General features: G+C 46.1%; 2 protein-coding genes and 2 pseudogenes across 3 annotated transcripts in view; 3 read left to right on the plus strand and 1 right to left on the minus strand.

The window, feature by feature from the left end:
* LOC125940047 (uncharacterized) overlaps positions 1-25,340 on the plus strand; it is a 398,764-nt gene that overhangs the window by 22,294 nt on the left and 351,130 nt on the right. The window lies entirely within an intron of this gene.
* Positions 1-25,340, minus strand: part of LOC119463889 (uncharacterized) — a 49,622-nt gene that overhangs the window by 8,714 nt on the left and 15,568 nt on the right. For both annotated transcript variants that reach the window (XM_049655716.1, XM_049655715.1), the window contains exons 2-4: positions 22,494-22,899; positions 19,800-19,920; positions 17,393-17,494 (exon numbers count right to left, since the gene is read on the minus strand). In XM_049655716.1, the coding sequence (XP_049511673.1) occupies positions 17,393-17,494; positions 19,800-19,920; positions 22,494-22,894 (624 nt within the window). In that variant the 5' untranslated portion in view covers positions 22,895-22,899. The remainder of the gene's footprint in view (positions 1-17,392; positions 17,495-19,799; positions 19,921-22,493; positions 22,900-25,340) is intronic.
* On the plus strand, positions 8,217-8,391 carry LOC119465441 (U2 spliceosomal RNA; annotated as a pseudogene).
* On the plus strand, positions 15,703-15,876 carry LOC119465444 (U2 spliceosomal RNA; annotated as a pseudogene).

A 25,340-nucleotide genomic window follows, 5' to 3' on the forward strand; every position in this document is an offset into this window, starting at 1 on the left:
CGCTCCTCACACAGATGGCGCTGAGCCCCATGAACCGCCGATGAACCGCCATGTTTTGAATGTATGGGCTTCTATGGAAGCTTCGCGATCAGGTATCATGTACCAGGTACCTTGGTAGCATCATGGTGGCGCCCTTACGGTTCCCGATTTCAATACATGGGCGCTATCGGGAGCGTTTCCTCTAGAGTAGGTTATATTAAGGTTATAGGTTATATAGGTTATAGGTTATATAGGTATAGGTTATAGTAGGTTATATTATTTTCACGCATCTTGCATGAAAACGTTTGCTAATACTTTCACCGTTTTGTGAAACAGGCACCGAGAAAACGCATTGTTCATGGCTGTTAACACGACAGCGCGTCACGTATAGTATGTATATACTTCACAAATACCATAACAGAAATCACCTGAAAGAACAGTTTTGTGGTTAAGATCGAAAGCCTATCAATTGCACGCGAAAAAATGTTTCATAGTGAAACTCAGTTGCCTTTGTCGACATCATGGCACAGCCCTTACACAACTAAATCTACCAACTGTGGTTATGGTGAGGCCCGCATTATTCGCGAAATCCATCAGTTAACTACAACTTCGAATTGAAACCATGAAGCAGTTCTTTAAGCGCCAATTTCAATGCCTAAGGTATACTCGAATATCAACGTTTCTCTCTCGCAGGCGCGAGGACAAGCGGGTGCAAGAGAGAAACGATGATATTCCTAAATAAACGCATCACTGTTTTGATGATCCAAATATAATCTCACTATCAGGGAGGGAGCAGTCTACCTGACTGGAGCAGTATTTATTTGGGATGTTGCTACGCTGCGCTCCGCAACACCCCAACAACCACCGCTTCGCGTCGGCGCCTGACACTGAGGCTTCGGCCACAGCACCGGTGTACAAACGCGAGTAGTATCCGCTTGTTTACACCACCACAGTTCACCGAGACCAAAATCCGTCATGCCACACCACCACTACTGCAAGGATTTCCGCCACTAGAACAAACGCTACAATAATAAAGCGCGGCCGGCGTGGGCCAGACACCGCCAGACATTCAACGCGCACGATTCGCTCGCACGTACGATCTGCGCTCGGCGAGGTCGCTGCGCCCGGTCCCGGAGATAAGAGAGCCACGCTCAGCGGAGACCAGTGCCTCAAAAGTCCCTAAGCAAAAGTCTCTAGGTGCCTATGTCCCTAGGCACTTAGAGACTTTCACGATTGTCATGACAGTCTCCGCTGTCCCTACTAGTGGATGGATGGATGGATGGATGGATGGATGAGGCTGAACCCTTTAAATCGGGCGGTGGCATACGCCACCTAGCCATGGCTATGTGGCGTAGGTGGCATACGCCACCTAGCCATGGCTATGTGGCGCTGTCGCCGCCGGCGACAGCGCCCGAACGGCAGCAGACGCGAGTCCGTGCCCTGACGTCACGCGAGCGGCGCTCCCAGCGCCCCTGTAGGTTCTTCTCGGGGCTAATACTGCCTGTACGCACGTTTAGTGACGGCGCGTAGTTCGTTTTCGCTTTGAAACGTAAATACAATAATTTGTAGGCGGTATAGTATAAAAGTCATCATGCGTACACGTCAGTCGAATTGACAACAGCTGCCTCGCATGGTTTATTTTAGCCAGTAGTTCGTAATTTTGATTTGTCTTGTCGCTTTCATCGGCTCCACGTTGGAGATCAGGTAAGGGGAGCTCAGGTCGACGAATATCAATGGTTATCGCTTCTCGGCCTTTTGGGCTAAGATCAAAGCGCCCCCGGGCCGAGGAGAAGTCTACCAGAGACCTTGACATCCCTGGGGTCACGTCATCACGACGCCGACCTCCAGGGAGATCGCCTTAGCGAGCCTGCTGCATTGGACCCGCCAACCTGCTGACAACCCGAGCGCCATCCAGCGAACGGCAGAGCAACCCGGCGGGCACCCTTCGGCGCCTGCTGAGCAGCCCATGATCACGGGAGCCTCCTGGATCTCCAGCGCCTCCTGTCGAGCTGCCAGCCGACCAACGAACCACAGCGAAGCCAGCGCCATCTGCTGAGCCTTCCTGCCACTAGAGTACAGCGGCGCCCAGCGCCAGCTGTATGCAACTAGTCCTAACAGTCCACCACGTGTCCCGGAGGCAACGCTACCAGGAGCAACGCCCCCCACACCATGGATTCTAGCAGTGAGACCCCGTTGAGGGAAAATTGCTTTCTGTTCAATGCGCCAGACGGCGATATTTCAGTTGATGATTTAATTGATGCCATTGAACTTACTGCCGGCGACGACAGTGTACTGGCACTCCAGCACATGGGCGGCGCGAAATTTCTAGTGTGCACGAGAACTGCGGCACAAGCCACTAAATTAATGGTCGCTGAAGGATTTCGCGTCAACCATGTGCGAGTGCCAGTGGAGGCCGTAGGCCCACCAGTAACATTTGTGAACGTGTACCGCTTACCTGTCTATGTATCCAATGAAGTTGTAGCAGCGGCTTTGCAACCTTATGGGAATGTCAAAAGTGTAGCGTACACGAAAGTGCTAAACAGACAAAACAAGCTTAATGGTGTCCGAGTCGTACGAGTTGAAATGTGTAGGCCGGTACCCAATTTCATGACAATGCAAGGGCACCGAGTCATGTGCGAATACCGCGGAATGAGAAGGGTATGCGCAAGATGTGGTGACGGCAGCCACATGGCTACCGCGTGCACGTCGCCGTATTGTAAACGATGCGGTGTCTTCGGACACGAAGCCGAAAGTTGCGACGAGGAATGCAGAAAGTGTGGAGGCCGTCACGCTACAAAAACATGCTTCCGTGGAAAGGCATATGCGAAATCAAATGCAGGAACGGTGTGGCAACACACGCCCCCCGAACAAGCTCCGGCCAGAAGCGCCCGAACTGATGCAGAATTCCCGCCACTAGAAACGAACGCAGCCTCAGGCATGCAAGTGCTTAAGCCACGAGGCCCCAATCTGCCACGGAAAAAGACAAGCTATTGGGACGGAGAGAGTGCTGGAGACAGCACAAAAAGCATGGACAGCAAGCCAAATGAAACTGAAGAAACGTCTACAAATGAAACACCGGCCACGCCCACATCAGATAGCGAAGGAGGCCCAACAGAATCACCTCCAACAACCGACATGACGTCGCACCAAACGACAGATGAAAAGAACAGTCCAAATAACAATAACGCGGAAAAAGTTGACGCGAATCGAGAGGCATCCCAAGACATGCCCCAAGGTAAAGATACCGAGACAAGACACCAAGGAACATACAACGAAGACTCACCAATAATCAGTTGTGGGCGTTACGTCATCCCGGAACAGGAAGGGAATAAAAGCACGCTCCCTCCGAAAGAGATAAAACACACAAGCGACCAGACGAAAGTAAAGCAAGATAAGGCAGCCAATATAGGCAACATAGGCGCAGCCAACATAGGCGCAAGCGCAAGCTCAACAGAAAACCAAAAAGAAAAAATCAGACTCCGATCACGCTCAAGGATAAGAGGGGAAAGCAAGAATGGAAACACACATAGACAAGAGAGCAACCAAGAAACCCTAACCACGCAAAGACGCCCCAAATCAGAGACAACGGGCAGTGACAGCGAAACCAGAAAAAGAGCGAAAAACAAAAAAGCACGTAAATACTCTCCGACACGCGACAAAGCAGCGTCATCGGCGAGTGAAGATGACATGGACGTAACAACGCAAGAAGAAAAGAGCAGGGAAAACCTTCTGCTCTAAGCCAACACCCAACGACACCACCAGAAACAGCAAGCATGAGCTGTAGATAAGATTGGAAACACGTATGACGTCACTAGAGAGTACATTAGAAACGCACGTTTAAAAAAAAAAAAAAAGGAAAAAGAAAAAAGAAAGGCTAAAGAGATAAAAGAGGGTCTGCGCCACGAACTAAGATATATAAATTTATGAGCGTTTGTGTATCTCAATGATGCGGTGTAAGGCTGTGCATAGCAATAAGACAAAAAAAAAAATTGCATCTATCATGTTTTCGGAAGAAAGAAACAATTTGAATCCAAATGCACAATGAGGCACAAGACCTTACCCCTCCCTAACCATCTGGACATAATTATTGGTATGCACAGCCGAGAACTTTGCCCAAAGCAAACAAGTGTTTTCAGTATATAAGAAGGTAGCAAAACCCAAGTGCTTTCTATTGATCGAAAGTCAAACATCCGTATAGCCCTCGACACGTCTACACGATGTGAACATTGAACTTAAGTGCCACGTGGCACTCTACACACCACAATACAACATGACATAACACACAAACAACACACATAGTAATAGCCACGCTTAAGCATGTGAGCATGTGTCGGTCCAAGGAATTCTACCCCCCCCCCCCCCCGGTTTTTTTTTTTTTTTATAGCTCCCAACCCCTGCACGGCATTCGACAATGGGAAAGTTAACATTAATGTCTTTTAATGTAAGAGGCTTTAGAAACTTAGAAAAACAAAAAGAAATAATCCTACTTGCCAAAAACAATAACGTAGACATACTGTGCTTACAAGAAACCAACTTTCGAACAACCCGAGATGTAATAGAACTTAAAAACAAATTTCAATTCGACGCCTTTTTCTCCTTGACAGACGCACGCTCTTGTGGCACCGGCATAATATTCATATCTAACAAATACAGACAAAGTGCACACTGTACATATGACACAGAAGGGAGGGTGATTGCAATGGATATATTTGTAGGATGGAAAAGAGTACGAATCATTAATGTATATGCACCAGCCACAAGAAATCAAACAAATACATTCTTCAAACAATTAAAGAACTACATGTTAGAGCCTCGCGAATATATAATTCTAGGAGACTTCAACTGTGTCCTCGACTCGAAACCGAGACATAAGAGGACCAGGACAAGGAGGATCCACGTACAACTCCAAGAACTTAAAAAGTTACTATTACAGAATAAAATGTCTGATGCGTGGATAGTTAAACACGGAAACAATTATGAGCCGACAAGAATTTCACGAATAACCACAAGCAGAATCGATAGAATTTACACATCCCCTAAAATAACACAAAATCTAGAAGACTGTAGAGTACAAGGACTGCCACAAGAACTAGCAGACTAGAAGTGATCATAGACCAATTATTGTAACAATAACAGGGGAACCAGGTAGATTAAACAACCCAAATACATGGAGAATGAACGCTACATTATTACAAGACATAGAAAGTATAGAAGAAATAAAGCAAGCACTACAACACTCAGTAATGGACACAATACAACACAAAAAGAAAGAATGGGATGAGCTTAAAATAGAATGGAGAGAAATACTAGAAACAGCCGGGAAAAATAGATGTAAGAGAATAACTAACAAACTAACAGAAATCTCCAGAAGGATACAAATCATTAAAAATGGTGGAGAACTAACTTTCACCACACAAGAGTACTTAGAATGCATGAGAATGAAATACGACGAAACTCTAAGAGAAGCTGCCCAAGCATCTAAAAAAGCGACGCAACAAAAACTAGCAGAAGACGAACTTGCAGATTTAACGTATGCACAAAACAATGACATGAGAAGCACCAAAGACAATAGAATAGAGAAAATGCAAACCATAGAAGGAACTATAACGACAGATCACCAAAGAATCGAGGAAACACTAGTCCATCACTTCACACAACTTTTCCAAACCGAGAAATCAAGGGAAATAACAGAACTGAAAAACATGATAAACTCCTTCTGTTACAACTGCCCCCAAATAGATACAGACAGTGACTCCTTATGCGCACCTGTAACAATGAGAGAACTAGAAAATACACTCAAAATAATGAAGCAAACCACAGCACCAGGACCAGACGGTATTATAACGGGTTTTTATAAAACATTCCTCAAAGAAATTGGCGACACATTACTGGAAATGATTAACAACTTTATTATCAACAAGCACAAACCAGCTTCCTTCAACATCGGACATGTTACATTAATATTAAAAGAAGGGGGTGACCCCATAGAAACAGGTTCATGGAGACCAATTACACTACTCAACACCGACTACAAAATAGTAACAACACTCTTGTCCAAACGGCTAACAAAACTTCTTCCATACATAATAACACCTTATCAGGCTTCATCAGTACCAGGAAGGTCCATCTTTGCAACACTTACACTAATTAGAGACAGTTTTGCTTATATGCAACACAAACAATTAAATGGATATTTTATAACAGTAGACCAGTCCAAAGCATTCGACAGAGTCGAACACGACTACCTAATTACACTACTTGAAACCTATGGATTCCCCCCAGACTTCATTCAGTGCATAAAACTTTTATACACAGACATACAAAGCAAAATACTAATTAATGGGAAATTAACCACAGCAATAAACGTAACAAGAGGCGTAAGACAAGGGTGCGCATTGTCAGCACCACTGTTCATTCTAACCTTAGACCCGCTCCTCAGACAGGTTGCCGCAAATAAAAAGATCAGAGGATTTCCTATGACTGGACAAGAATGTGTCAAAATAGCAGCCTACGCTGATGATATCTCCCTGTTCGTGAGAGACTGTAGTAGCTTTTGTGTCTTTCAACAAGTCTTTCACGAATACGGAGGTGTTTCAGGTGCACAATTAAATAATAAGAAAACCAAAGCCCTCACATTCGGACACCCAACAGAAGCACTACCTCCAGACATTCAGATATTAGACGCGGTCAAAGTACTAGGTATCACTTTTGAAAACAAAGGTATATCCAATAGAACATGGACCGAAGCCTGCACAAAGGCAGAAAAAGCGTGCCAAGAAGCAAAGAATTATGGCCTATCAATGAAAGGGAAAATAGAAACAATAAAAACTAAAGCATGTGCCTACGCGTTTTACGCAGCAAGAATAGCAACAATGCCCACACAAACAGCAAACAGAATAACAAAAGCAATCACGGCATATCTGTGGAACAATAAACCACCAACCGTACGGAAAAATCTGCTCTACCTAGCAGACAACAGAGGAGGCCTTAGCCTCCCAAATGTAAAAAAAATAGCACACATCCTAAGCACAAAAACAGTCCAAGTACTAACAGATAACACAAAATACATAGGCAGACCTCTTTTAATATACTGGTTAAGCACACTAAGAAAGACGTTTATTACAGAACCATACATAGGACCAGTCGCAGAAAAACCACTTCCGTTCTATAAGAAAGCAGTTGAAACAAAGAGAGAACTCAACACCAAAACCCCGCAATTACAACTTAGTAAGACACCACCAATCCAGTTCAGCGAAGAACTAGCATACATCACACTGACAAAGGAAGAAAAACAACAAGCTACAACAGAACAGTGGTCACACATAAAACGAATAAAAATGCCAAACGAAGCTAAAGAGTTCGAATGGAAACGACAATGGGGTGTACTTCCCACACGCCAAAGGCTGGCAGCCTGGGGCATCGTCCCGAATGAGAAATGTCCCAACTGCCAGGAAATAGAAACTATTAACCATGCCCTTTTTGATTGTAACGCCGCCAAGGCAACATGGCAATTAGCAAATAAAATGATACATACCGGAAAAACCCCAAAACCGACACAAACACGAACCCACAGTCTATTACACATATTAATAATGATGTGTATATGGAAAAGAAGGTGTTTAGCCGAGGCGTCCGGGAAGCCAGTAAGAGCTACTTACCCTACAATAAGGAAAGCCAGGCTGATAGCCTGGAAGTTCGTAAATGAACAATATAAGAAGAACAAAGAAATGAGGTACCTGCAAAGGTGGCATACACGCTTCCTAATAGAAAAAGACAACGAAATACAAATGAAGATCACCCAGTTTTAACATAATCTATAATGCCCCCCACACTAATTACAATGATAACAATGTAAACAGTAAACACATTATTAAATAACTTATTATTACGAGAAAGTGTTATTTATATAATTGTGTATGGAGGCATGTATTGACAAATTTGTGTGTTCTTGATGATATATGCAATGTATGTAATATATATGTTCATGAATATAAGTGTACAAGTATTGTATATAAATGAGAATATGTAATTAAAAATGTGTTTACTTCCCAAAGATATATGTACACTAAGAAATGTGTAAATATGTACTGTGTAAATGAATTGCCCTTTTGTAATATGTAATGTAACATATGTAATATATGTGTGCATGAACATAAGTGTATAGAATTGTATTAAATGATAATATGTTCCGTAGATATATATGTACACTAAGAAACGTGTAACGATGTACGGTGTAAATAAATTCCCTTTGTGTAGTATCTGTTCTTATCAGCTTAATATCTGATAGGGCCCTATCATGGGTCTTTCGATATTAAATCAATTTTTCTAAAGCGGCGCCGAGTCAGGGGCTTGCCCCACCGGTGCCACGGGTCGTCCCGGCATTGCACTGCAGCCGGGTACGGCCCACGTGTATAATCCAAAATCAGAATTAAAGAAACTCTTTACTGAGCACTTAGGTGCCATGACACAGCCTCCACTAAGTAAGTATTGGGTCGTGGCCCGTCATTCGCCCGCATGGGCGTTGTCCACCAGTGGACGTTTTCGCACACAGACGCGCCGACCATGACCATTCGCAATACGTCAATGAAGTTGTAGCAGCGGCTTTGCAACTTTATGGAAATGTCAAAAGCGTAGCGTACACGAAAGTGCTAAACAGACAAAGTACGAGTTGAAATGTGCAGGCCGGTACCCACTTTCATGATAATGCAAGGGCACCGAGTCATGTGCGAATACCGCGGAATGAGAAGGGTATGCGCAAGATGTGGTGACGGCACCCACATGGCTACCGCGTGCACGTCGCCGTATTGCAAACGATGCGGTGTCTTCGGACACGAAGCCGAAAGTTGCGACGAAGAATGCAGAAAGTGTGGAGGCCGTCACGCTACAAAAACATGCTTCCGTGGAAAGGCATATGCGAAATCAAATGCAGGAACGGTGTGGCAACACACGCCCCCGGAACAAGCACCGGCAAGAAGCGCCCAACCTGATGCAGAATTCCCGCCACTAGAAACGAACACAGCCTCAGGCATGCGAGTGCTCAAGCCACGAGGTTCCAATATGACACGCAAAAAGACAAGCTATTGGGACGGAGAGAGTGCTGGAGACAGCACACAAAGCATGGACAGCAAGCCAAATGAAACTGAAAAAACGCCTACAAATGAGACACCGGCCACGCCCACATCAGAAGGAGGCCTAACAGAACCATCTCCAACAACCGACATGACGTCACACCAAACGACAGTTGAAAAGAACAGCCCAAATAACACTAATATGGAAAAAGTTCACGGGAATCGAGAGGCATCCCAAGGTACAGACCAAGTGCAAGGTAAAGATACCGAGACAAGAAACCAAGGAGCATACAACGAAGATTCACCAATAATCAGTTGTGGGCGTTACGTCATCCCGGAACAGGAAGAAAATAAAAGCACGCTCCCGCCGAAAGAGATAAAACGCTTGAGCGACCCAACGAAAGTAAAACAAGATAAGGCAGCCAACATAGGCGCAAGCACAAGCTCAACAGAAAACCAAAAAGAAAAAATCAGACACTGATCACGCTCAAAGATAAGAGGGGAAAGTAAGACCGGAAACACATATAGACAAGAGAGCAATCAAGAAACCATAACCACGCAAAGACGCCCCAAATCAGAGACAACGAGCAGTGATAGCGAAACCATGAAAAGAGCGAAAAACAAAAAAAGCACGTAAACACTCTCCAACACGTGACAAAGCAACGTCATCGGCGAGTGAAGATGACATGGACGTAACAACGCAAGAAGAAAAGAGCAGGGAAAACCTTCTGCTCTAAGCCAATACTAAGCGACACCACCAGAAACAGCAAGCACGAGCCCTAGATAAGATTTGAAACACGTATGATGTCACAAGAGATAGCACATTAGAAACGCACGTTAAAAAAAAAAAGCTAAAGAGATAAAAGAGGGTCTGCGCCATGAACTAAGAAATGTAAATGTACGAGCATGTGTGTATTTCAATGATGCGGTGTAAGGCTGTGCATAGCAATAAGACAAAAAAATAAAACAGATTTGAACCTACAATCATGTTTTCAGAAGAAAGAAACAATTTGAATCCAAACGCATAATGAGGCACAAGACCTCATCCCTCCCTAAGCCCTCTGCACCTATTGGTATGTACAGCCGAGAACTTTGCCCAAAAACAAACAAGTGTTTTCGGTATGTAAGCTAAGAAGGTAGCAAACCCAAGTGTTTTCTATTGATCGAAAGCCAAACATCCGTATAGTCCTCGACACGTAAACACAATGTGAACTTTGAACTAAAGTGCCACATGGCACCTTACACACCACAATACAACATGAAATACCACACAAACAACACACATAGTATTAATCACAATTAAGCATGCGTCGGTCCAAGGAATCCTCCCCCCCCCCCCCTTAATTTTGCTACATTAGCTCCCAACCCTTGCACGGCGTGCGACAATGGGGAAGTTAAAATTAATGTCTTTTAACGTAAGAGGCTTTAGAAACAAAAATAAATAATCCTTTTTGCCAAAAACAATAACATAGGCATACTGTGTTTACAAGAAACCAACTTCCGAACAACCCGAGACGTAGTAGAACTTAAAAACAAATTTCATTTCGACACCTTTTTCTCTTTGACAGACGCACGCTCTTGTGGCACCGGTATAATTTTCATATCCAACAAATACAGACAAAGTGCACACTGTACATATGACACAGAAGGGAGGGTGATTGCAATGGATATATTTGTCGATGGGAAAAGAGTACGAGTAATTAATGTATATGCACCAGCCACAAGAAATCAAACAAACACATTCTTCAAACAATTAAAAAACTACATGTTAGAGCCTCGCGAATATATAATTCTAGGAGACTTCAACTGTGTCCTCGACTCAAACCGAGATATAAGAGGACCAGGACAAGGAGGATCCACGTACAACTCCAAAGAACTTAAAAAGTAACTATTACAGAATAAAATGTCTGATGCGTGGATAGTTAAACACAGAAACAATTATGAGCCGACAAGAATTTCACGAATAACCACAAGCAGAATCGATAGAATTTACACATCCCCTAAAATAACACAAAACCTAGAAGACTGTAAAGTACAAGGACTGCCACAAGAACTAGCAGACAGAAGTGATCACAGACCAATTATTGTAACAATAACAGGGGAACCAGGTAGATTAAACAACCCAAATACGTGGAGAATGAACACTACATTATTACAAGACATAGAAAGTATAGAAGAAATAAAGCAAGCACTACAACACTCAGTAATAGACACAACACAACACAGAAAGAAAGAATGGGATGAGCTTAAAACAGAATGGCGAGAAATACTAGAAACAGCCGGGAAAAATAGATGTAAGAGAATAACTAACAAACTAATAGAAATCTCCAGAAGGATACAAATCATTAAAAATGGTGGAGAACTAACTTTCACCACACAAGAGTACTTAGAATGCATGAGAATGAAATACGACGAAACCCTAAGAGAAGCTGCCCAAGCATCTAAAAAAGTGATGCAACAAAAACTAGCAGAAGACGAACTTCCAGATTTAACGTATGCACAAAACAATCACATGAGAAGCACCAAAGACAATAGAATAGAGAAAATACAGACCATAGAAGGAACCATAACGACAGATCACCAAAGAATCGAGGAAACACTAGTCCATCACTTCACACAACTCTTTCAAACCGAAAAATCAAGGGAAATAACAGAACTCAAAAACAGGATAAACTCCTTCTGCTACAACTGCCCCCAAACAGATAAAGACAGTGATCCCTTATGTGCACCTGTAACAATGAGAGAACTAGAAAATACACTCAAAACAATGAAACAAACTACAGCACCAGGACCAGACGGTATTATAACGGGTTTTTATAAAACATTCCTAAAAGAAATAGGCGACACCTTACTGAAAATGATTAACAACTTCATTATCGACAAGCACAAACCAGCCTCCTTCAACATTGGACATGTTACATTAATATTAAAAGAAGGGGGTGACCCCACAGAAACAGGTTCATGGAGACCAATTACACTACTCAACACCGACTACAAAATAGTAACAACACTCTTGTCCAAACGGCTAACAAAACTTCTTCCATACATAATAACACCTTATCAGGCTTCATCAGTACCAGGAAGGTCCATCTTTGCAACACTTACACTAATTAGAGACAGTTTTGCTTACATGCAACACAAACAATTAAATGGATATTTTATAACAGTAGACCAGTCCAAAGCATTCGACAGAGTCGAACACGACTACCTAATTACACTACTTGAAACCTATGGATTCCCCCCAGACTTCATTCAGTGCATAAAACTTTTATACACAGACATACAAAGCAAAATACTAATTAATGGAAAATTAACCACAGCAATAAACGTAACAAGAGGTGCAAGACAGGGATGCGCACTGTCAGCACTACTGTTCATCCTAACCTTAGACCCACTCCTCAGGCAGGTTGCCGAAAATAAAATGATCAGAGGATTTCCTATGACTGGACAAGAATGTGTCAAAATAGCAGCATACGCTGATGATATCTCCCTGTTCGTGAGAGACTGTAGCAGCTTTTGTGTCTTTCAACAAGTCTTTCACGAATACGGAGATATTTCAGGCGCACAATTAAATAATAAGAAAACCAAAGCCCTCACATTCGGATACACAACAGAAACACTACCTACAAACATTCAGATATTAGACGCGCTTAAAGTACTAGGTATCACGTTTGAAAACAAAGGTGTATCCAATAGAACATGGACTGAAGCCTGCACAAAGGCAGAAAAAGCGTGCCAAGAAGCAAAGAATTATGGCCTATCTATGAAAGGGAAAATAGAAATAATAAAAACTAAAATATGTGCCTACGCGTTTTACGCAGCAAAAATAGCAACCATGCCCACACAAACAGCAAACAGAATAACAAAAGTAATCACCGCATATCTGTGGAACAACAAACCACCAACCGTAAGGAAAAATCTGCTCTACTTAACAGCCAACAGAGGAGGCCTTAGCCTCCCAAATGTACAAAAAATAGCACACATCCTAAGCACAAAAACAGTCCAAGTACTAACAGATAACACAAAATACATAGGCAGACCTCTTTTAATATACTGGTTAAGCACACTTCGAAAGACAGAACCATACATTGGACCAGTCGTAGAAAAACCACTTCCCTTCTATAAGAAAGCAGTTGAAACAAAGAGAGAACTAAACACCAAAACCCCGCAATTAGAACTTAGTAAAACACCACCAATCCAGTTCAGCGAAGAACTAGCATACATCGCACTGACAAAGCAAGAACAACAACAAGCTACAACAAAAAAGTGGTCACACCTAAAAAGAATAAAAATGCCAAATGAAGCTAAAGAGTTCGAATGGAAACAACAATGGGGTGTACTTCCCACACGCCAAAGGCTGGCAGCCTGGGGCATCGTCCCGAATGAGAAATGTCCCAACTGCCAGGAAATAGAAACCATTAACCATGCACTTTTTGATTGTAACGCCGCCAAGGCAACATGGCAATTAGCAAATAAAATGGTACATACCGGAAAAACCCCAAAACCGACACAAACACGAACCCACAGTCCATTACACATATTAATAATGATGTGTATATGGAAAAGAAGGTGTTTAGCCGAGGCGTCCGGGAAGCCAGTAAGAGCCACTTACCCTACAATAAGGAAAGCCAGGCTGATAGCCTGGAAGTTTGTAAATGAACAATATAAGAAGAACAAAGAAATGAGGTACCTGCAAAGGTGGCATACACGCTTCCTAATAGAAAAAGACAATGAAATACAAATGAAGATCACCCAGTTTTAACATAATCTATAATGCCCCCCCCCACTAATTACAATGACAACAATTTAAACAGTAAACACATTATTAAATAACTTATTATTACGAGAAAGTGTTATTTGTATACTTGTGTATGGAGACATGTATTGACAAATTTGTGTGTTCTTGATAATATATGCAATGTATGTAATATATATGTTCATGAATATAAGTGCACAGTATTGTATATAAATGAGAATATGTAATTAAGAATATGTTTACTTTCCAAAGATATATGTACACTAGGAAATGTGTAAATATGTACTGTGTAAATGAATTCCCCTTTTGTAATATGTAATTTAATATATGTAATATATGTGTGCATGAACACAAGGGTATAGAATTGTATTAAATGATAATTTGCGCTTAAAGGGCCCCTAAACCACCTCAGATATTTTTTGAACATTTCAAGTAAACACGCGCATCGAGTTCAGAATGCAATCACGATCAACGATGCCAAACGCTGCAGCGCTACGCGCCGCGGGCGCGCCACAAAACCAAAAGAAAAAAAGAAAGAAAAAAAAAAAAACAATGCCGTCCTCCTCCCCTCGCCTTTCCGGAACCCCAGCGGTCGTCACGACGTCAGCAGGGGGAATCTGGTGATGTCAACAGTGGAAACGATGTCCATTGGTCGAACAAGAACCTACGACTTCCGGTTTGTCTGCTAGCAGGCACGCGCGCTCCCTGCACGTCCTCGCCGTGTTGCTAGCTTGTGCGCGCTTGCGCATCGGTATTTACAGCCCGCAACGCAAGTGCCAAATCGCTCGTGTTCCAACACAGTCATGCTTAGCGGTCTTATTAGCTGCGCGAATAGAGTGCGACAGTGTTGGCCTTTCCAGACGTGCGCGCAACACTGGGTCTATGGCGGCACGCTTCGCATAACACGCGCCGGCACCGCAGCAACATCGGGTAGCCGAGGAGCGCCGAGTCCACGTCCACGTTACCGGCACGTTAACTCGCCGCACGGCGTTTGCCATTCGCGGGCCACCGTTCGACAGCGGTCTTGCTCGCGAGCGGCGAGATTTCCTTGCCGTACGTAGAGAGGATGAGACCGGGACTCATTTCTGCGCAGCCTCACCGCCGCTGATCGTTCGACGGCGCCGATATCGTCGCTAGGCCTTTTCCGGTTCCCTTCAAAGCTAAAGCGGACGGCGCTTCGAAATGAATTACCGACGCTCACAAGCCGCAATATTTTCTTATCGTTGTTATCGCTCTTCGAAATAATTGTACACAAAGAAGAAAAATACGCTGATATTAGCGGCGCCGTCGGCTGCGATGCGAGCACAGCCGAGCCGGTCGTCTCCCCATAGAATAAAGAACCAACTTTGTCTCCCGTCGGTAGCCGTGCAATCAGCAGCACCCGATGTTTTCGTTGCCGGTGGCGGAGGCGCGCAGCTTCGCGGTCGTCGATTGGCCCGTTGATGGTGCAGCGGGCGGGGCGCCGGCCGAACTGCCGTCTACTTAGGACACATCTCGCGCGGCAGACAGGAGGCCGGTTCGTGCCGCTAGCATGGCTAGCGTGGACGTGCCTTAACCGGAAGTAGGCAGTGTTTTGAGAAGCGCGTTGGCGATGACGTATGTCACGTGACATTTCGAGCAGCACTCGGCGAGGAGGGGAGACCAGCCGACGAGGAGAGAAGCGAAGGAAAGAGCGAAACGAGAGAGGGCCGTTTTTCGTTCATCAAACGCGTGTCACTCCGCTATTACGGCACCATTTCGAAAAATTCTCGCGGCTACGTGTTCGTTGTAGACTCGTGCACAACTGCAACACCACAACTAAATTTCGACCTCTGGGTGGTTTAGGGGCCCTTTAAGAATGTGGTTATGTTCCGTAGATATATATGTACACTAAGAAACGTGTAACGATGTACGGTGTAAATAAATTCCCTTTGTGTAGTATCTGTTCTTATCAGCTTAATATCTGATATGGCCCTATCATGGGTTTTCGATATTTAATCAATTTTTCTAAAGCGGCGCCGAGTAAGGGGCTTGCCCCACCGGCGCCACGGGTCGTCCCGGCATCGCACTGCAGCCGGGTACGGCCCACGTGTGAAATCCAAAATCAGAATTAAAGAAACACTTTGCTGTGCACTTAAGTGCCATGGCACGGCCTCCACTATATGTTGGGTCGTGTCCCGTTATTCGCCCGGAGGTATTCGAAATTGTTTACTGGGCGTTGTCCACCAGTGGACGTTTTCGCACACAGACGCGCCGACCATGACCATTCGCCATGCCAAAGGCCCTGACACTTCTTTATGTGACATCACAGAACCTTTTAATTGCCATTGCGTTCGTAGCACTCGTATCAGGGGAGACGATGGCAGGCAGCGTCGTCCGCGTACGTAAGCCAGTATTCTAACTTCAGTAACCTCCACCAAAGTGAAGCGCCTTGAATGCTATCAATTGTTACTAATCATTTTTACACTCAAGGGTTCCAAATACAACAAAAGCGACAGCGGAAACCCCTGTGGCATCTCTGCGTTGGCTACCGATCAACAATCAGACTGGCCATACAATTTTATTGCGATAGCATATATAGACACTTCAACCGGATTTCTGCCGTCGCCGTCGCCGTGAGGTTCCGTATAGATTCCAAGAGCGATAAAATCGTCGCCGCGCTCCGTAAGCGCGAGCGAAAGAGCGCGCGCGAGGGACGCGCACTATCACGGAGGGCGAACTCCCCCGCGCGCTATCACGGAGAGCGAACGCACGGTGGAAAGCAAACGCAACCATCGCCCGAAAGGCCGTGGGGGTGTGGGAGGGAGGGAGGCGAGGCGGCGCTGTGCTCCAGCACCAAAGGCGTATCTTGCCACTCAATCTCCCACGCGAAAGCAAGAAACGGGAAGAGGGGGGGGGGGGGGGGGGGGGGGCAGCTTCTCCTCTACCAACTTCTCCTTTGCCCGGCGGTGCCGGTCGCCCGCACCGTCTCTTATCTCCACACGGCTCTGACCTTTGTATGCGCTGTGCATTCGCCGTTCAGTTTCCGTTGAAGCGATAGACCGCGCGAACCTGCGCTTGCTGCCAGCGTTTTGACAGTCGTTGGCTGCGGTCATTCAGTGTGATCTATTCATGTCTGCTTGTGCGCGCTGACACCACGATTGTTAATTCAGTTAGTAAGCCAATGTGTCCAAGTTTATGCAGCCGATAAAACTACTATCCCTACTCCGAATAGCTCTCTACTAATTTGCTATCGCAATCGATGCTTCGCCTTTCGGGCGAAACTGCGACATTTTTTCGCACTTTTAACATTTAGTTTGAGAATATTTAACATAAAAGACATGCGCTGCCGGTGTTTTGTTTCATGATATTTGTTTGTGGGCTGTCATACTTAAACATCAGAGGAATAAGTTTGTAAATAATGCAAGACAAAGTGTGAGCAACGATAACGTCGGACTATAAATGCGCCTTAATGCTCTCTTGTAGTTTGACCTCTAGCTCTCAAGGTGAAAGCTGTTGAGCCGCCGACGGCTGCCCGAGGTAGCGTAATGAAGCTTTCGCTTCAATAATGGAAATTCAATTCAACTTCCACTTGCTCTGGCCAGTTCACCAGCTCACTGAATTCACTCACATTGGGAAGCACCAACAGGCAGTCGGAGAGGAGTGGCTCGTCCAGCTCGAGGTTGGCCGACCCGAGCGCCGGTGCGTCGCCCACGATCCGCTCCAGGGATGACTGCTGGGACAGCAGACAAAGGTCCCGTAATAACGTTAACCAAAAGGAATTGGCGGGCTAGTATCGTACAGCATTCTAGGCAGGTCCTAAAGCTCCAGCAGTATGAAGAGCGCAAAAACGGTACGTCCGGCACTTTCCTGTGAGGAATTCCATGCGTGTCTCGGCGTCCCCTAGTGACGGACATGCCATTTAATGGGACTAATAAACAGAAACAGTAACTCAGCTTCGACTTATATAAAGTGTTCTTTCAAAACATTATCTTCGCGAAATTTGCAGAGATGCGGTGATTATTACAAGATGAAATGAAAGCCAATGTTTCGTTCTACGAATTTCGCGCGGGAACACCAGTGGCGTACGGCGGTCTGACGTCACTGCTTTCAAGATATATTTTCGTATTAGGACCGTTGTGGATTAGTACAAGGTCTCAAGACTTGCTAAATGTACTCTTTGTCTTTTAGAGTACAATGAAGTTACTCTCTGCCGACAAAAAATTAGCTGGACCCAAGCAAACGCCGTCAAAATCTATGACGTCACGGCGCCATCGAAATTATCGTGACGTCGAGATATAGAGCTAAATTTTCCGACTTCATGTAGCAACACACCTAGGTACGATGACGTAGGTCACTCATAAAAAAAGTTGGAGGACGCTTATAAGCTTCGCCTTTAAGAGTGGAACGCGATAGCGTCATCGGGCCCCGTTCGCATCGCATTTTTCTTTGAGTAGGCTTCACTGCAACACAGAACGTGGGAAAGTCAGCTTACAAAGACCAACTGAACAAGTAACTCAGCGCAATATAAAAGACAGAAACAAGAAAGGGACAAACAAGGACAAGCGCTACTCACAACTGTTTAATGCAAAGGAAGGATTGTACGCACATATATATCCTCTTGTCACGCATGCGCAGGCCAGACGATAAGAAAGGCACGTGTAGATTAAAGACGGTTGCGCAAGAAGTCAAATTCGGCGTCAAGTAAAGAGATAGACGGCTCAGTTACACACCGATCTCTGTTCTGCTTGATAAAGAAGGCCTCCAGTGCAAGACGAGAAGAGGCATTGCCACTCCTGCCCAAAATGGTAGTCTCATGAAATCGAGCGTCACAACCGCATGCGGTAACATGGGCCACCAAATGCGCGCCCTTATCCTCCTTTTTGTTCATCTTTTGCGCATGTTCCCTTAAGCGGTCGTTCACGCAACGATTAGTTTGGCCGATATACAACTGCCCACAAGGGTGCAAGGGGATGGCATAGACAACCCCTCTGGAGCACTTCACAAAGGGCTCCTCGTGCCTATGGGGCAGAAACTTGGAGGTTAACAAAGAAGCTCGAGAACAAGTTAAGGACCACGCAAAGAGCGATGGAACGAGAAATCTTAGGACTAACGTTAAGAGACAGGAAGAGAGCGGTGTGGATCAGAGAGCAAACGGGGATAGCAGATATTCTAGTTGACATTAAGCGGAAGAAATGGAGCTGGGCAGGCCATGTAATGCGTAGGATGGATAACCGGTGGACCATTAGGGTTACAGAATGGATACCAAGAGAAGGGAAGCGCAGTCGAGGTCGGCAGAAAACCAGATGGGATGATGAAGTTAGGAAATTTGCAGGCGGAAGTTGGAATACGCTAGCGCAAGACAGGGGTAATTGGACAGGCCTTCGTCCTGCAGTGGACATAAAATATAAGCTGCTGCTGCTGATGATGATGATGACATTCAAATTACAATCCGACGCCATCATGTCTGTAGGTTGTGGTTAAGTCATACTTTACCATTTTTCTGACGGATTTCACTGTGAGAAATTCAATTTTTGTTCACTAACACCTTGCGCCACGCGGAGGGCGTGCGCGGTCGGGGTGGTTGGGGATTATTTTTCTCCGCCACGGACGCCGACGCCGGATTTTCTGCGACACGGGGCCCTTAACGCTGCCGCGTCTAAAACAATGCTGCGCGCGCGATCTGGTTGCACTGATGTGTGGCAGGCAGCTGCAGCGATTGCAGGAGCGGAGCGAGCCACTGCATTGTGACGTTATTAACAGTGACGTCATTATGCACTCACCTCCTGAGTGCCGAAAAACCAAAACTGTTTCGCGGAGACAAGTAGTATGATACATTATTTACGGCGCTCTAACGCTTGCCAGTATTTTTCTCTCGGGTGTAGAGGGCTTTGTACTTTCCTTTACTGCTACAAAAATATGGCAAGTCGAAAACGTTATGTGACAAAGATATACGCTAAACGGCGTACTGTACAGGACATCGGAAGGAGCAGCAGCACGCGATTCGAAAAAAAAAAAAAAAAAGTGCAGGCACGTGCCTTTCTGTTGCGGTGGCCCTCGCAGTCTTTGCGGCTGCAGACGCCACGGGAGGCCAGATTGTGCGGCAGCGCCAAGTCCGTGACCGAGGGGAACCAGCTCGCCAGCTTGCACACGTAGTCCCTGCGCATGTGGGGCGTACTCTTCGAAACCTGACTTATGTTGTTACACCATGCTAGGAGAAACGGAGAAAAACCCGGCCGTGGTTGCTTAGCGGCTATGGTGACGGGCTGCTAAGCACGAGGTCGCGGGATCAAATCCCGGACACGGCGGCCGAAATTCGATGGAGGCGAAATGCGAAAACACCCGTGTACTTAGATTTAGGTGCATGTTAAAGAACCTCATGTGGTTCAAATTATTCTGGAGTCCCCCACTATAGCGTGCCTCATAATCAGATCGTGGTTTTGGCACGTAAAACACAATATTTTTTTTATATATAAACGGAGAGAACTGCATGGTGGAGTTCAATTTTAAAAGTTCCACGACCTTAGGGGCATTTCTTGTCACCAAGCAACTCATCTTGAGTGTACTTCCCTTCCTTATAGCGCTGCGCGCCCGATGCTTTCCCGTTGGGAACGCTATGTCACGCTGATAAGCACGTGCTGTTCGTGACCTGAAACTTAAAGTGCCGGAAGCGCAACACTGAAGAAAGGAAATGCGTGCAGGTTAGATGGAGATTATTGTTTGGGGCAAAATAAGCCCCTAATGGTCCTGGGTTGTACTGACGTTTCTTCTACGCCCAAGGATGAAGGTGCTCTTATCGTTAAGTCGCAGAACGTTTATTTGACTCCTCTTTTCGAAAGCTCTTGTATCCCCCTTCTCAATGGAGTACTGGCATTATGCTCTATCGGGGAGTGCAAGAACTCATGTGACTCCTCCTTTCAGGAGCAGTTGCACTTCCCGGTCAAGTATACTGCAATTCCGCTAAAGCCGAATAGCCAAGGTGTTCATGTGGACAGTGCAAGAACTGTCGTTTGAATCCTCTTTTAAAGAGCTCGCGTACACTTCGATCGCGTACTGACATTCCGCTTGCGTCCAATCGCGAAGGTACTCTATTAAGGAGCGCAATAACTCTCCAAAATGGAGTCAAATCATTTGACTCCAGCCGTGGCCTACAGGTAGAGCGCCCGCCTCGGCTGCGGGAGGTTGTGGGTTCGATTCCCACCGCCGCCGGGCACCCACTGGTTCAAATGGGCACAAGCGTACCCCGGCCTGGCGTTCGGCTACCCTCGGAGGTCATACGCTTGAGAAAGGAGCCTGCGCCCTGAATTCCCGTCGAAACCCTCGTGAGCACTGAAAACGCGAGTTGACTTTCAACTCTCATACGACGCGTATGGTATGAAACTCGTATTTTGTAACGGCCGATTTGATGGCGCTACCTGGTGGCGCAATGCTCTACTATGCAAACAGAGAGCCAATTATATTCTTCGCTGCTGGTGTTCATACTGGCTAGGTTCATGCTGGCTAGGTTCATACTAAGTGTTGCTAGGTGTTGCTGAGTTTTGCGAGGTTGTGCATGGCTTGGCTAGGTTCACACTAACTGTTGCTAGGTTTTGCTAAGTTGGCGATGTCATGCATGGCTTGGCTAGGCTCATACCAAGCGAGAGGTGACACGGCGCGCCGGCTGCTCAGAGCTTTCTAGCATATCAGTACAGTGTACTATTCTAGTACACTGTAATATCAGTGACGTCACGGCTAAGCGAAGACTTGCTTCTCCTCGGCTGGGGAGAGGGAAGGCAAAGCGCACGCATGACGCGGCGAGACTCCGCCCTACGCACCTGTGTGACGCGAGGAGGTTGCGTGGCTCGGCGATGCACAGCTGGGCCGAGTTTTCTGTCGGCACGAAACGGACTTACGAACAGCTCTGCTGTAAAAGCGTGTTTCAAGCTTCGCTGCTGTTGGTGCAACCTTTTTCTGTTTGTTTCCACATCTGTGTCCATGGCGTGGCGCGATGCACCGGCTTTTGTGCTAGGACCTAATTTAAATTATGGCGTTTTACTTGCCACACCACCACATGATTATGAGGCACGCCGTAATAGGGGACTCTAGGTTAATGTGGACCACCTGGGGTTCTTTAACGTGCATCTGAATCTAACTACACAGGTGTTTTCTGCATTTCGTACCCATCAAAATGCGGCCGCCATGGCCGGGATTCGTGCATTTTACGTCCGCCCGTTACACAGGGAAGAGCACCATACGATCATCATCATCATCATCATGGTGGCTAGAAATGCGCCGTGCGGTTTTTGCCGGCGCGGCCCCCTGCTCGCTTCAAGTCTGATTTCACGTGTGCGCCATGGGGAAGTGGGCGGAATATATAATTTTAGTTAACACTTTTACTTGCAACTACAAAAAAAAAACATTACTAGTTTGTTTCCGTACGTGACTCATTTTTTTTTCTTTTTTTTTTTGCTGTTTTACGTTAGCAGGAATGATGGCTACAGTTTGGCTACACGATACCGTGGCCGGACTGCATGGTTGGCTACTCTTGGGCTATAATATTCCTCTGTTTTGGCAATGTCACTCGGCGCCATCTGGCAACACTGCAGTCGACGCTCGCTCCGCCCGACCGGCTAGCGTTCGCGTAAACGCTACATGAACACGACAGGCAAATCTCTGCTCGACAGGTCAACTCGACCCGTTTTTGTCGGGTTCATGCAAACACCCTGACTGATGCTGATGCTGCCTATGCTAACCTGTTGTGGATGATGCACAGGGAGCGCGCAGACGCCAGAACCGACATGGCGGCTCGACGGTAAGGCTTCGACGAAGAGAATGCCGCGCAGCCGGCGAACAAGGCCCTCGAAACGCCAAGGTTCGCGAAGGCCTCCTTGCGGGCCACCAGGGTCTTGGGGTCGGTGAAGACGCGCCTGAGGTCAGGGGTCACGGTACAGCCATCCGGCACTCCGGTGCGCCTGCGGTCCAGCGGAACGTTTAGGCACAAGACGACGGTGTCCACAGCCGACATGAGAGTGTCCAGGTCGTCCAGGTGGTTATCGGGGAAGCCGGACTCATCAACGGATTTCTCCTCTTTTCTGCCCTCGGGTCTGCACTCCAACGTGTCGGCGACGGAGGCAGACTTCTTGCGTCTTGGCATGTCTCCTGCATGGTGTACAAAAGGCAGCTCAATATTTTGGTCAACAGTGATCGAGCAAGGGATGATCGAGGCTAGGACAGCAGATGTCGCAGGGTGGAGCCAATGTTTCGATAAGGGACTTTTGTCTTCGCCACGGAACCAAATGAGTTGTCCTGACGAAGGAAACAACTCTCCTTGTCGAAGACTTGCTAAGTTGGTGCCCTGATGAAGACAAACCCTTTTGTCACAACGTTGGCTCTAGCCTAAAGCATGGCTTGTTCGAGCATTAATGTCACCATCATCCTGTGCACTTCTGTTTTGTTTGGAACTCGAAATTTTGAATTAATTGTGAGGTTAACGTTCCAAAACTGCAGAGTAGGTTCTGAGGGACGAAATAGTGAAGGGCTCCGGATTAATATTGAACATCCGGTTTTTTTTTTTTTTTTTTTTTTTTTTTGGGGGGGGGGGGGGGGGTTCAGTGCGCTCAACGTACGGTACATGAGCATTTGTGTATTCCGCCCCCATCGGCAGTTGGCTGTCGCGGTTGAAATCGTACCTGCAATCGAATGCTCAGCAGCCATAGCCACTGAGTTATCGCGCCTGGTTCAAGATCTAGAAATGGGAACAGTTGGTTCCTGTCCACGGGTAGCGCCTACACCGAGTTTTTCCCGGCGATGCGCACTGCTTGTAGTATTGGGCGACGCGGTCACACGTAACTAGCCCACGCAAGAAGACAGACGAAGCGAAGTATCAACCAGCCCCGCTTATATCCTTGCTACTTTCAACAAAGGCATCGTGCAATTCTCCAAGGGCAGTAGAGCAGAACATGGAAGAAGGAAATCGGATAGGAGGAAGCGTCACGCGACAATGGTGAGCCAGCTTCCAAGGTCGGCTGGCTGAACATGTGATCACGTCACGTGAGAGCAGGCGTGAAAGAAGCGCACAGTAGTAGGTATCTTTGTTCGTGTAGAACGGAACGAGTGCGGCGTTAATGTGATATGTTGCCTTATTCGTACACGCGAAGGATGAAAACTAGGAAAATATATACATATTCTAGCAAGAACTGGACAAAATTGTACAAGCGCATATTTTGGAAATAAAAATGTACAGAGCGACTGGCGGAGCAGGCAAACTACTGTCCATCTAATAAAACCTACCAAGACCCAGTCATTCAGGACCAACTCCGCTGAGGCTCTGAAACCCCGTAATGAGCGGCCAACTTCTGGATTCACGGCAGGGTTAAAACAACAAATGGAACGGCGCCACGAACAGCTGATTTGCGAAGGTTGATGCAAGACGTCATCCTCCATCCTAGTTTCTTTGTCCGCTCATGAAGCAGTGGGCGATTTTCCTAGCCTAGCATCAAGATCTGCGCACAACGCTTGTTTGTCGCCACTATACGGTGCGGGCAGACACAAAGAAAGTCCGTGAATGTTCACGTCACAGTCTCGCATGCAGGGCTGTCAGCCGTCCCGATCAGGAAGGCATAGGAGTTCGTAAACGCAACACACTGTATAACATGACTTGTTCGCGTCATGGCAATTCAAGCGGTTCAAGCGGTAGACATAAAAGTATTAGACCAGTGCTAACAAAGTAACTCCGTAAAGATGGCTACATGTGCGTTGCTGAAGTTCCTTGAGGGCGAAAAGCCTACTTGTGTAGGCTTTTTGACTTTTGGACTTAAAAAACGCTGGCTGCTACCATTGCTATTGCTGGATTGTGCAGGCAGCTTACCTCTTTTCTGCTATCATGCACCAAGATTTAAGAATATGCGAATACCACGTAGCTGCACAGAAACAAGGTAATATTGTTTGCCGTTGCTTGGAGATACCCAAGGTTATTTAATTTTGCATTCCGCCTAATTAGATTATTAGTCTTAATTAATCAACATCTCAATTATTGTAATTACACGAAAAGTGTCAATGAGAAAATTGTGGAGCGACACGAACAACTCCCGATGCATCTCTGTGTTAGTGTTTTTCCTAGCGTGAAAAAAGCCCGCAAATACACGCAAAAGTGCCTCGCGCGGCCAGTCGCGCGGCAATCTTGCGTGTATTCGCGGGCTTCTTTCACGCTCGGAAAAACACTTCAACGTAGCACGAGCATGAGACAAGGACAGGCGCAAGGACAAGCTAGGACTGCTTGTTTCATGCTCTCTTTGTGGTTAGTTCGCGCGGTTAAAAAATATTTCTTAAGATGCCCCAACTCGCCCAACAAGTTCAAAAACGTACCTCCTGGCAGGAGTATGTCGGCATTGGCCTGTGGGCCTGACAGCAGAAACACGGCATATCTTGTTGGAATTTAAAGCCGAGGTCGAGGTGTTGAATTTTCGCTTACACCACTGATAAACCACGATGGGGTATGCACACAGCTGCTCACCAGGAACATGTGTTCGTGTGCACAACGCCAGCAGCGAAGGCAAAACGCTGCCCGAGCTCAGCTGCATAGCCGACGGAGCGTGAAGGTG

Source organism: Dermacentor silvarum, chromosome 9 (genome assembly GCF_013339745.2).
Source record: "Dermacentor silvarum isolate Dsil-2018 chromosome 9, BIME_Dsil_1.4, whole genome shotgun sequence".
In the NCBI taxonomy this organism is placed as follows: Eukaryota; Metazoa; Arthropoda; class Arachnida; order Ixodida; family Ixodidae; genus Dermacentor; species Dermacentor silvarum.